Source organism: Muntiacus reevesi, chromosome 7, assembly GCF_963930625.1.
Source record: "Muntiacus reevesi chromosome 7, mMunRee1.1, whole genome shotgun sequence".
NCBI lineage: Eukaryota > Metazoa > Chordata > Mammalia > Artiodactyla > Cervidae > Muntiacus > Muntiacus reevesi.
In genome coordinates, this window is record NC_089255.1 from 34,410,410 (window position 1) to 34,424,336 (window position 13,927).

At 41.3% G+C, this 13,927-nt stretch overlaps 1 protein-coding gene across 1 annotated transcript in view; it reads right to left on the reverse strand.

The window, feature by feature from the left end:
- Nucleotides 1-11,506, reverse strand: part of GPR176 (G protein-coupled receptor 176) — a 120,771-nt gene extending 109,265 nt beyond the window's left edge. Inside the window, exon 1 of the mRNA XM_065940700.1 lies at nucleotides 10,745-11,506. Coding sequence (XP_065796772.1) covers nucleotides 10,745-10,916 — 172 coding nt within the window. The 5' untranslated portion in view covers nucleotides 10,917-11,506. The remainder of the gene's footprint in view (nucleotides 1-10,744) is intronic.
- Between the last annotated feature and the right edge of the window lie 2,421 nt (nucleotides 11,507-13,927).

Genomic DNA, 13,927 nt, shown 5'->3' on the forward strand with positions numbered 1-13,927 from the left:
GACTTTTGAGAGTCCCTTCGACTGTAAGATCAAATCAGTCAATCCGAAAAGAAATCAATCCTAAACATTCATTGGAGAGACTGATGCTGAGGCTGAAGCTCCAATATTTTGGCCACCTGATCTGAAAAGTTGACTCATTGGAAAAGACCGTGATGCTGGGAAAGATTGGAGGCAGGAAGAAAAGGGGACAACAGAGGATGAGATAGTTGGATGGCATCACTGACTCAATGGATACAAGTTTGAGCAAGCTCTGGAGATGGTGAAGGACAGGGAAGCCTGGTGTGCTGCAGTCCATGGGTTCACAAAGAGTCAGACATGACTTGAGTGACTGAACAATACAACAATTCTCCAACTTCCAATTCTGGCTCCATGGCAGAACTTAGAACACTGCTACAAACACCTAAAGTGGTGGATAAAACAAAAGAGATCTTTAAATTCATTGCAAACCTCATAAGAAATAAAAGGGAAATCCCCTATTGCCTAAAACAGAGACCAAAGAGCTTGCATTGAGGGGCAATTTCCAGATCAGGAAATAGGCTCTAACAGTTAACTTTGGGTGTCTACAGCTACACACAAACTGAATGAGGCTGGACACTCCTTGAAGCAGGTAGTTGGAATGAAATCCCTGCATGAAGCCAGAATCCTCCAAGAGTGGCCACCTCAGTGAAAGAGAGGGTGAAAAACTGCATCCCCTACCTCAAAGAGATGACAAAGAAATGAACCTTTTCCTGCAGTTGAGGTCTTGGGTTAGTGATGGTCCTATGATACCTGGCAGAAACAAATGTGAAACTGAAGGTCACTTGTACAGCCCAGACCTCACAGAATCCTTCAGAAAAAGGAGATGGACTCATAATTAAAAACTTACAAGCATTCAAGGAAACGATCCACCACAAGAAAGAATCAGCAGACACAATAAACATCCCAAGATAACAATCTGACACAATACGTCTGAAATTATACGAGGGAAATAAACCATGAAAAAGAGAGCAAGACACTAGTACAAACTGATACCCTCCTGCTCCTCTACATGCCAGGTGTGCGCTTATACCCTCAACTTTTCTAAATGCCCTACATGCAACCACAGTCTTGCCTACATGATGATGTCACTAGAAGTTCCAAAAAGATCCACTCCATTCATTTCTTCTCAACTCCTGTCAATATATGAAATGCTCAATGTAGTCACCCTTTTTGCTTAAGATAGTGAATTTTTTAAAAAGTACTCTTAAGGTCAATGTATTAATGTAATAATATCTGCAAACATCAACGTCTGAAATGGTTTATTTATTTAGCACGCCACCATGAGGGAATGGAATTCAGTTCCCTTTAAGTTTGAAAGAAGGAAGACAAGTAAGCAATTCAGAACAAGGTCACTGGGCATCCAAAAGGACAAGAAGAAAACAAGAGGTGTCTGAAAGAGATGGAGTGAATATGAGAACATAAAAACTCTGAAAATGGGTGTTGATTTTTCAAAGACAGTTTTCTTACTTTTCAGTTTTGCCTAGGGTAAATACTTACTTCTTAGATTTCACCTAGAGTTACTCATGTCTTTCAGCCTAGTCAAAAACTCCTCTCAGATTTTATACTTTACTGCTAACAAAGATTTCCCACCCAGCCAATCTGGAAGTTCCTTGACAATAAAACAGTTTTCACAACAGCTTCCAGTCACAACCAATCTAAATGACTTATTCAGAATAATTACATGTAGAGAAACCCTTGAGCAAACTCGATGGAAGAGATAATTTCAGAGACTTGGACACCCCAGAGAAAAGCAAAGCCCTATCTGTTTGTTCTCATTTTGAGACAAATTTCCTCCCTTTCTACAAAATTCCAATAAAGTAAAAGGATATTTCTTGCAGAAGCATGAATATTTGGAGTTGAGACTCGGGGATCAAAAATAATAATAATTAAAGGTGAAAATTTCAGACAATGAATTAGTCAGTTGCTTTGTCTACCAGCATTAAAATGTTCTATGCTCTGCTGTGCTAAGTCACTTAAGCCGTGTCCGACTCTGTGCAACCCTATGAACTGTGGCCTGCCAGTCTCCTCTGTCCATGGGATTTTCCAGGCAAGAATACTGGTGTGGGTTGTCATGCCCTTCTCCAGGGGATCTTCCAAACCCAGGGATCAAACCCACGTCTCTTATGTCTCCTGCATTGGCAGGTGGGTTCTTTTACAATTAGCACCACCTAGGAAGCCCTATGCAGGCATACCCCCAAAATACTGTAGGTTCAGTTCTAGACCAATGCAAACAAGGGAATACTGCAGTAAAGCGAGTCACATGAATTTTTTAGTTTTCTAATGGATACGAAAGTTATGTTTATACTATACTGTAAGTCTATTAAATGTGCAATAGCATGTCTAAAAACACAATGTACATATCTCAATTAAAAAATACTTTATTGCTATATTTCAAATTTTTTAATCTATATAATTTACTCCAAACTCTTTTTAAAAATATCTACAAACTTCATAGGCCACACTACTTTAATACTACTAATTATATATACTGCTATTTATAAAATAAAGTGTCTACAAGAGAAAATCTATTTAATAGATGTTCAGATACACCAAAAAAAAAAAAAACTTTATTGCTAAAAAATACTAACAATTATCTGAACCTTCAGCAAGCCGTAATATTTTTGCTGATGAGGGATCTTGCCTCCATGCTGATGGCTGCTGACTGATCAGGGTGGTGGCTGCTGAAGGCTGAAGTGGCTTTGGCAATTTCTAAAAATAAGACAATGACGTTTGCCTCATTGATTGACTTCTCCTTTCACGAATGACTTCTCTGTAGCATGCAATATGGTTTGATAGGATTTCACCCAATCCTTTCAAACCCTGTCACTGCTTTATCAACTACATTTATGTCATATTCTAAATCCTTTACTATCATTTCAGCAGTCTTCACAGCACCTTTACCAGGAGGAGGTTTCATCTCAAGAAAACTACTTTCCCTGCTCATTCATAAGATGTAAGTTCTCATCTGTTCAAGTTTTATCATAAGATTGCAGCAATTTAGTCACATCTTCAGGCTCCATTTCTAATTCTTAGCTCTCTAGCTGTTTCTACCACATCTGCAATTACTTCCTCCACTGAAGTCTTGAACCCTTCAAAGTCATCCATGAGGCTTGGAATCAACTCCTTCTAAACCTCTGTTGTTGTTGATATTTTGACCTCTTCTCATGAATCACAAGTGTTCTTAATGGCGTCTAGAATGGTGTATCCTTTCCAGAAGGTTTTCAATTTACTTCACCCAGATCTATCAAAGGAACCATTATCCTGGCAGCTATAACCTTACAAAATATATTTCTTAAAGAATAGGACCTGAAAGTCTAAAGTACATCCTGATATACAGGCTGCAGAATGGGCATTGCGTTAGCAAGCATGAAAACAACGTGAATCTCATTGCACATCTTCATCAGAGCTCTTGGGTGACTAGGTGCCCAAGAGCTCATTGTCAATGAGCAGTAATATTTTAAAAGGAATCTTTTCCTCTGAGCAGTAGGTCTCAACAGTAAGCTTAAAATATTCAGTAAACCACATAAGTAGATGTGCAGTGATTCAGGCTTTGGGTTCCATTTACAGAGCACAGGCAGAGTAGATCTGGAATAATTCTTAAGGGCTCTAGGATTTTCAGAATGATGAGTATCAGCTTCAACTTCAAGTCACCAGCTGCATTAAACCTTAATAAGAGTCAGCCTGTTTGAAGCTTGAAGCCCAGCACTGACTTCTTTCTAGTCATGAAAGTCCTAGATGGCATCTTCTTTCAATACAAAGTTGTTTTGTCTACAAATGTGGCCACTTTTATTGATTATCTTAGCTAGATCTTCTGGATAACTTAATGCAGTTTCTATATCAGCACTTGTTGGTGCACCTTGCACTTTTATGTTACAGAGATAGCTTCTTTCCTTAAACCTCATGAATCAACCTCTGCTAACTTCAAACTTTTCCTCTGAAGCTACCTTACCTCTCTCAGCCTTTACAAAATTGAATAAAGTTAGGGTTTTGCTCTGGATTAGGCTTTGACTTAAGAGAACGTTGTGGCTGGTTTGATCTTCTACCCAAATCACTGAACTTTCTCCATATCAGCAATAAGGCTGTTTCACTTTTTTACTATTTATGTATTCACTGGAGTAGCATTTTTAATTTCCTTCAAAAATTTTTCTTTGCATTTACAACTTGGCTAACTGTTTAGCACAAGAAGCCTTACTTTCACCCTATTTTAGCTTTCAGCATGCCTTCCTCACTAACCTTAATCATTCTAGCTTTTGATGTAAAGTGAGATACATGCAATTCTTCCTTTCACTTCAACACTTAGAGGCCAGTGCAGGATTATTAACTGGACTAATTTCAAAACTGTTGTGAATCAGAGAATACGGAGATGAAAGGAGAAGGAAACAGATAGGAATGGCTGTGCAGTACAGTGGATAGCTAGGGCTCAGAGTATTTATAGAGGAAATGAGAAGCAACTACTATGGATGTGTGATTTCTTTGGGGCGGGGTATTAAAAAGTTTCCTGAAACTCAATAGTGGTGATGGCTGCATAATTCCATGAATATACTAAAAACCATTGAATTGTATACTAAAATTGGGTGAAATGTGTAATACATGAATTTTAATTTTAATAAAATTTTTTTTATGTTTTTCACAGTAGAATTTCCAGAAGAATTGTTAAATTCAAGGTCTAGAAAGGAAAAACAAAGGATTATCAAAAGCATTTCATTCAGATGGAAGTCAGACTGCTTTCCTGCATATTACAGATAACATTATAAGAGAATGGGGTGGTGAAATGCATATAGCATACGGAAATCAAAGGAAACATGAGGAAGCTTGAGTCAGTATATTAGGAGTTCATCTACCCAGGCTGATTACTATTGACCTCACCACTTCAAACTCCTTAGGTCAATTCAGGACACCTTATTCTTGAAGTAGTCTACTAGGTTTCTAGACATACCAAAAACAGAAAAAAGCAGGTATAAGGCGGCTGATGATATCACATTATTACTGGCTATAATTACGGTAAAGATATTTATCATGATATATATATTTATACCATGAAAAGAACATTTTATGCAAAGATGGGCAGAATAAAGGACAGAAATGGTATGGACCTAACAGAAGCAGAAGATATTAAGAAGAGGTGGCAAGAATACGCAGAACTATACAGAAAAGATCTTACTGACTCAGATAACCACAATGGTGTGGTCACTCACCTAGAGTCAGACATCTTGGAGTGGGAAGTCAAGTGGGCTTTAGGAAGCCTCACTACAAACAAAGCTAGTGGAAGTGATGGAATTCCAGTTGAGCTATTTCAAATCCTAAAAGATGATGCTGTGAAAGTGCTGCACTCAATGCGCTAGCAAATCTGGAAAACTCAGCAGTGGTCACAGGACTGGAAAAGGTCAGTTTTCATTCCAATCCCAAAGAAAGGTAATGGCAAAGAATGTTTAAACTACCAGGCAATTGAGCTCATTTCACGTACTAGCAAAGTAATGATTAAAATTTTCCAAGCAAGGCTTCAATAGTACGTGAACCAAGAACTTCCAGGTGTTCAAGATGGATTCAGAAAAAGCAGAAGGACCAGAGATCAAATTGCCAACATCCACTGGATCATCAAAAAAAGCAAGAGAGTTCCAGAAAATATCTACTTCTGCTTTATTGACTATGCCAAAGACTTTGACAGCGTGGACCACAATAGACTCTGGAAAATTCTTAAAGAGATGGGAATTCCAGACCACTTTACCTGCCTCCTGAGAAATCTGTATGCAGGTCAAGAAGCAACAATTAGAACCAGACTTGGAATGATGGACTGGTTCCAACTCATGAAAGGCGTACATCAAGGATGTATATTGTCACCCTGTTTATTGAACTTACATGCTGAGTACATCGTGAGAAATGCCGGGCTGGATGAAGCTGAGACTGGAATCAAGACTGCTGGGAGAAATATCAATAACCTCAGATATGCAGATGACACCACCTTAATAGCAGAAAATGAAGAGTAACTAAAGGGCCTCTTGATAAAAGTGAAAGAAGAGAGTGAAAAAGTTGGCTTACCATTCAAATAACTATTCAAATAACATTCAAATAACTATCGACATTCAAATAACTATAACCATGGCACCCAGTCCCATTACTCCATGACAAATAGATGGGGAAACAATGAAAACAGTGACAAACTTTATTTTTTGGGGGGCTTCAAAACCACTTCAAACAGTGACTGCAACCATGAAATTAAAATATGTTTGCTCCTTGGAAAAAAAGCTATGACCAACCTAGACAGCATATTAAAAAGCAGAGACATTACTTTGCCAACAAAGGTCCATCTAGTCAAAGCTATGACTTTTCCAGCAGTCATGTATAGATGTGAGAGTTGGACCATAAAGGAGGCTAAGCGCTGAAGGATTGATGCTTTTGAACTGTGGGGGTTGGAGAAGACAAGATCTTGAGAGTCCCTTGGACTTCAAGGAAATCAAACCAGTCAATCCTAAAGAAAATCAGTCCTGAATATTCACTGGAAGGACTGATGCTGAAGCTGAAGCTCCAATACTTTGGCCACCTGATGCAAAAAACTGACTCATTAGAAAAGACCCTGATGCTGGCAAAGATTGAAGGCAGGAAGAGAAGGGGATGACAAAAAACAAGATGATTGGATGGCACCACCGACTCAATGGAAATGCGTTTAAGCAAGCTCTGGAGATGGTGAAGGACAGGGAAGCCTGGCATGCTGCAGTTCATGGAGTTGCCAAGAGTTGGACATGACTGAGCAACTGAACAACAACAACAATATATTTATTATAGTATAATATATATTATCATATTTACTATCATATATATCATGTGTATATGTGTGTGCGTGCTAAGTTATGTCTGACTCTTGGTGGCCTCATGGACTGTGGATCGCCAGGCTCCTCCGTCCAGGGAATTTTCCAGGCAAGAATACTGGAGTAGGCTGCCATTTCCTACTCCAAGAGATCTTCCTGACGTAGGGATAGAACCCACATCTCTTGCATCTCCTGCATTGGCAAGCGAATTCTTTACCACTGAGTCACCAGGGAAGCCATGTATATATATATGTGTGTGTGTATGTATGTACATATACAGACTGTTGATATTACATTGCTATTGGCTATAATTATAGCCAACATACTATATTGTATATAATTACGAAAAGTCATTCTTGTATGTATGCCTTATGAACACAAACTAGCAGTAACATTGTTTCTCTCAAAAATTTAACTAAGAAGCTCCAAGAACTATCCAGCTATTAACTGGTTAATTTCAACTAGTATCAAAAGCACAAATATATTTCTCTGTCAAACAAGTGCCATGAATACTGCTGATACTCAATATAATTTTGTTGAGTGATTACAGACAATCATGAACAAAAATAGTGTTCCTCCATATCTGTCAAATCAATTCAACATATAATTTCTCTCCCTCTTTCCTTTGAAATTATTACTTCAATGACCATCTCAAGAAATCACGCAACAGACAACTTGAACCTTTATTTGAGGTCATCAACTTCATATAGGTATAGTCTGTTTACTGTAGACTATTGCTAAGGAAAACGGAGATAGGTTAAAATTAAGAACTGTACATATGGTGGTTTGGCAAGAGGACAGCAGGCTGATTTCTCTATTTTAAAATAAATTTCAGGGTAGGATACACACTTGTTGGCTATTGTCTACAGTGCTAATTTTCTTTAAATAAGAGAAATTTCACTTATAAAAATCTAAATGCCTCCAATGATGATAATAAAAGGTAAGAGACAATCTGTCCAGAAGCAGCTGAGAGGTAATACACTAGGTCATAGCCACTGACCTTTTTCAAGTCAAAGCACCAGAATGGGTCCCACTCTCCAGGTCCTTGGATTGTGAATCCAAAGAGAATAAGGGAAAAGAAAAAATTCAACTCTGAGGAGTTAGATCCAACACATTTACTGGAAACGACGGTTTCAATTCTTTTTTAGTCTTTGATTTCACATTGCTCACTACTAATGCTATATATTTATCAAAGGGCAATCTGAACTATTTGACTCTCTTTCAACATCTACCTGTATATCCCAAGATGTTGCACAAAAAAGCTGAGAGACACTAACTCACACAAACCTTCAAAAGGCATTATTTGAATAATAATATATGCAATTCTTGAGTTCATTTTCAACACAGCAAATAATGTTCCCTTGCGTTGAAATATTATAGCTATTCCTTGATGTTATTTTTTCTCATACAAGGCACTAAAACAGTTTTCAAAAGAAGCTATAAGATGTCAACAGTACAAAGAAATGTTCATATATAGCAGGTTTCTGGAAATCCCAACGAAAATCAATGCTGACAATATGGGAAGTATATTTGAATTTACTTAAAGGGAAAAATTCATTCTCCCATGTTTAGAGACAGGGGAAACAAGCAGATTAAATCAGTGTCATATGCTACTCCAGATACTATTCATTCTTCTGTTTACTTTTTATCCTAGATTCTTCTGGGATAATTTTTCTCTCTTTTGGGGCTTCACGAAACCAGGCTTCCCAAGTTTACTTGCCATGCAACTGACTACACATAGCTCTGGAACTTAAGCTCTGAGAGCCTCAACTGGCATTTACCAGGATTTAATGACATAGACATGTTTGTTTGGGTCAAATCCTCAGAGAACAATGAACCAATAATACCTGTAACAAGTGCACAGGACAATGCTATGTAGCTAAGCTTTTATGAAAACCAGAAATGCCTTTCATGTTTGCACAAGTTCTCTGACTTTTAATTTCTAGAAATTTAACCATATTTATACTTCTTAGAAAAAATAAAAAGGAGCAAATGGAATTCTTTCTTAGAAGGGCTTAAGTCATGTGTAAGGGGGAATTCTGACTAGGTCAAGTCAAGTATAACCAAAGATCAGGAGCAAAATCAGTCTTCTCTTTTAAGATATCCATAAAAGCAGTTTTTGCATGGCAATTAAAGTGCTGTGTGGAAAAAGTTCAATTAAGGGCATATTTACCTAGGAATTCCTAAATCCAATGCAAGTTACCAGAACTGAAAGTACATGGGAAGCAAAGCATTAGTTAACTGTGTATTGTTTGTTCTGTCCTTTATATACATGCTCTGTTTTCTATTTCAATAGTACTAAAGTTTTTAGATTCAATCTATGAGAAAATTTCTCTAGGTACCGTTTTTCTTCAGGGTTAAAGTTACCAATGAAAAAAACAAAACATTCTCTCCTTCTCTCTCTCATATATATGTATATGCAGAATAAATGCAGAAATAAAAATGCAGCCACTTCTACTCCCTCCCCAATAATAATCTACTCTTTAAGTAAATGTGGCAATACTAGAATTTAACTCTCAAAAATCTCTAGTGCATTGTGCCTGATACCCAGGTGGTGTTCAGTGTTTACTGTTTGTTAAGTGAATATTGAAAATATTTGGGACACAAGCTTTTGCTTTGTTATTGTGCATATATATTCCACTCATAAAAGCACATAACATACCCACATAAATCTACATATAGCCCATTAGTGTCAGCTCCTGAAAATGTCCTCATGACAAAAAGTGAAAGATAAATATGCCAGAATGGGACAGGATGATGACAATTAGAGAAGTTATATAAGGAAATTAAAAACAATTCTTTCATAGTCTTTTTTTTATTTACTACAGTGTGTTATTCTTTCTTTTTCTTTTAAATTAGGGTATAGTTGATGTTTCATGGTCTTTTTGATGTCAATTATCTTGGTTTCCATGGAAATTCACAAGTGTCTACAAAAAAGTAATCTATTCCTACTTTGAAACTTTAAGACTGCTCTTGGCCATAATATCACACATAATTATAAACAATCTTTTCACAACCTTATAAATGTCATTATCAGAGAATTTATATTTGAAAGGAAGCCACATATTTACAAGTAATATGCAACATGCAAGAAATCTCAACAAAAATGAATATTCATTGTATCATTTATCATTTAAAGAGTAATTACCAGAAGTTCAGGTAATTCTCACATTAGTGCACTAACACTTTTACTAACCACTCATTTCATTTCGTTGGTCTTTTCGTCCCCCAACAAGTATTCCTAAATTTGTTGTGTGTAGTGTTTTGTGTTTTTTCTCCTACCTTTATCCTGTACTTTAAAAACAAAAAAAAAAAACCTGGGGAGAAAAGTGTATTGGGATTTATTTCGTTTCGGGGTTTAAAAATATCTTAAGGCAACACAGAGCTTAACTCCACAAGGTTGTTTACTCGGAGGTCGGTGTTCCGAAGAAGCAAGCCATTTTTTTAAAAGCACGCAAAATAAGGTTCTTGGGGGGAAAAAACAGAAATGTATACAAAGAATAGGAGCGCAAAACACATCAGTCACCGGCAACAAAACTGAAGCTTTGTGTCTCTGTATTTGTAAACAAAAGGTCGGGGCCATCACCCCGCCATGGTACCCAGGATGTTAAGTATGATGGGCACAACCCCGTGCCCATCCCAAAGAGGTCCGCAAAGAGCCGCCTCTCCAGGAGGCTCCAGGTTGACCTTACTCGGGACCAAACCCTACCGGAACTCTTCTGTTTCCAGCTTCGGCGCTGCGGTCGACCATCCCTGCTTAACTTCCCTTCAGTCACCCTGGCATTCTTAAACCTCCTTCAACTATCTGCACTTTTTCCAAGCATCCCGAAACCCAAGGAGGCGCCAGCGACCCCCGATCCCGGCTCTCCAAGCCTGAGCTCTCGGGGAAGCCCACCCGGGAGGTGCCCCGGCGGGCGGCTTACCGAGCAGCGAGCCTATGAAGATGACGACCTGCACCGTGGTGGTGAACTGGCGGTACAGCTGCGCCTCGCCAAACTCCCCGAGCGCGCTGCGGTTGGCGCCCGCCGCCTCGGCGCTGGACACGTTGCGCGGCTCGCTGGCATTTCGGGAAAACCAGCTACCGTTATGCCCCATGGCGAGGCTGGGGCTCCCGCTCAATCGTCGCCCGCCCGTGCGCTCGCCTCGGACCCCGGCGCCACCTTCTCCAGCCCCGGGCGCGGAGGAACGCGCGGGTGCCTGGTGGAGTCCTGGAGAACCCCGGGCAGCCGCGGATCCCCTCAGGTCTCCACATCGCCAGCCCCGGCTCCTAGGAGGCGGGGAGCTGAGAGGGCGAGGCTTCGCCCCATGCCCGCTCCCTCCCGGGTCCCCGTCAGCAGCCACATGAAGGCGGCAAGGTCAGAGCCCGCCGAGCGTCGTCCGTCCCTCCTGGGTGGTCAGCTCGGCCAAGCCCACTTAACAGAGAGGGAAACACAGGAGGTTTCTGATAGTCAAGGAGGGCGCTCTTTGCTCCCGCCGCCCTCTTCAACCTCAGCTCCTACCGCCGAAGGCCAGGACAGCCCTCTCGAGTCTCCTCAGACTGACAGACTCAGGCCCTCTCTTCCGAGGGAAGAAAACATTTGGCTGAAGCCCTTTTTCATTCCTGCTGGCTTCGAGGCTAGATGGCCATGGGAAACCCAGAAAATGGCCAAGTCAAATGCTTGGCGTCCCGAGGGGACCCTGGAGCCCCTCACAGCGCTCATGGTCGGGGTGGAAAGCTCTGAACCTCCCCAACAGCCTCGCCCTCAACGCCCGGCCCGGCTGTCCCTCAGAATGCCCGCGAGGTCTCCTGCCCAGCCTCTCGCTGAGTGCTCGGACCTCCCGCCTCGGCGCGGGCTGCAAGGATCTTGTTCTGCAGCCCCTTTGCTTCTGCGTGGCCCAGTGCCCCGTTTCCTGGACCCGCTCCGGCTCTCAGCTGCAGCGAGAGAGCCTCCAGACTTTGCGGGGACACGAGAAGACATCCCTAGGAGGAGTGAAGAGCCACCGTCTGCGATGGCACGGGACTCCGGCCGTGCGCCTGGGGCAATGGGGAGCGCGCGGCCCGCAAGCGCGGTCACGTGACGCGCGCGGCCCCGCCCTACGCTCAGCCTGGGAGAGGGGGAGGGTGGCGCCATCTTGCCCCCCCTCCCCATCAACGATCCTGACAGCACTGAGGCGCCGGGTCTGGCTCCGGTGGACAAGCCCGGTGCTCCTCCGGGGCTTCTCATCTTTTAATGCTGTCGTTAACTACTCCTTATCTCTTCAGCTGGGGCTGCCTGAGGCTGATAATTCCACGTAGTCGCTGCCACCTGGGCACGGAGCCCAGTCTCGTCCGTCAGGCCTTGGGTGTAGCTGAAGTTATTTAAGAAAGATGGGATTTAGAAATCCAGTGCACTAGTTTCCTGGGCCTTTTTCATGTAGTCCCATTTCGTGGTGCAGTGGTAAAGAATCCGTTTGCCAGTGCAAGAGGCATAAGAGACTAGAGTTCTATCTCTGGGTGGGGAAGATCCTGCCTAGTTGTAAATGGCAACCTGCTCCATTATTCTTGCCAGGAAAATTCCATGGGCAGAGGAGCCTGGAGGTCTACAGTCTATGGGTCACACACGCATAGGGACACACACACACTCACACACATATGATACAGTCCATAGGGACACACACACACACACCCCAACCCCGACAGGGTGGATTCTGGGATTGAGGAGTGAGCAACTTTCTGCCCGCTGATGCAAACAATTGGGAAGCTGGGATGACCAAGTAAACGAGAAAAAAATGGCACAAAGAAGCCTAATGGTAAAAGAAACAGGTATGGCATTTAAACAGAGGATGGGGGGGGGGGGGGAAGAAAAGGAGAAATGAGATGAAAAGACAACTAAAAATTTGCCTATTTTGGCCTTTTTTTTTTTTTTTTAAAAATAAGTGAAGGACACAGTAGAGGGCTTTGACATAGTGATGGGTAGGACTCAGTCCCAGGACAATAACTTACTAATTGATTAAAATTACAGTTATTTCTTGGTTGTCTCAAGGCTCATCATGCCACCATAGGGCTACTTCTCTTTCCCTGGTAACCCTAATTATTTTTCTTTTTTTTTTTCTTATTTAAATCGGAGGATGATTACAATATTGTGATGGATTTTGCCATACATCAACATGAATCAGCCTCAGGCATACATGTGTCCCCTTCCTCTTGAACCTCCCTCCCACCTCCCTCTGCACCTAATTACTTTGCTTGGAAGGGCTCTCCAAAGACCTACCTTCTTCAGTCTTCCCAGTGTTAGCATATGGGTGCTGGTAAGTATTTCCATACCTATAGAAAGATATAGGATCCACTTATGTTCAAAAAAATTCCTGGATTCCAACTTTCTTGGCTATGTATCAAAGAGTAGGAAGGGACTTGGATAGGGGGAAGAAGAGATGGAATAGGACTGGAGATAACTGCAAAGACCCAGGGGAAGGTTGGGGGGAAGTGAGGAGCTTATGAGTTTTATTGCCCCTTCCTTCTTCCCTTTCATCATTGACTGTCTATTCCTCCTCCCTCGTGTCCCCAACACTACACTGTCACATGTCCCTGCATGGCCTCTCTAACGGTGGAGAGAAGAAAAAAGCTTGCAGTGTTTTGCATCAGTAAACCCAAGCAGCAGTGTGCTAAGAAAAGAGGGATCCTTATGGCTGCTGGCTACTCATCTGGACTAAGTAGTTCTATTTCCAAATGGCTATTTCTATACCTATACAACAGACATAGACAACTGCAGGTTATTATGCAAACATTACTAGTATACAGTGGTATCTCATTCTCCTTTTCGGCATTTGTAGTTGTTGTTTAGTCACTAAGTCATGTCCAACTCTTTTGTGACCCCGTGGACTGCAGCCCACCAGGTTTCTCTGTCCATGGAATTTCCCAGGCAAGAATACTGGAGCAGGTTGCCATTTCCTTCTTCAGGGGCTCTTCCTGACTCAGGGATAAAACTCAGGTCTCCTGCATTTGCAGGCAGATTTTATTTTTTTTTTTATTTTTTTTTTAAATATTATTTTATTAGTTGGAGGCCAATCACTTTACAACATTTTGCAGGCAGATTTTAGACTATCTAAGCCTTATCGTCACACAGAAAACTATTTTTCTCATATGCCCC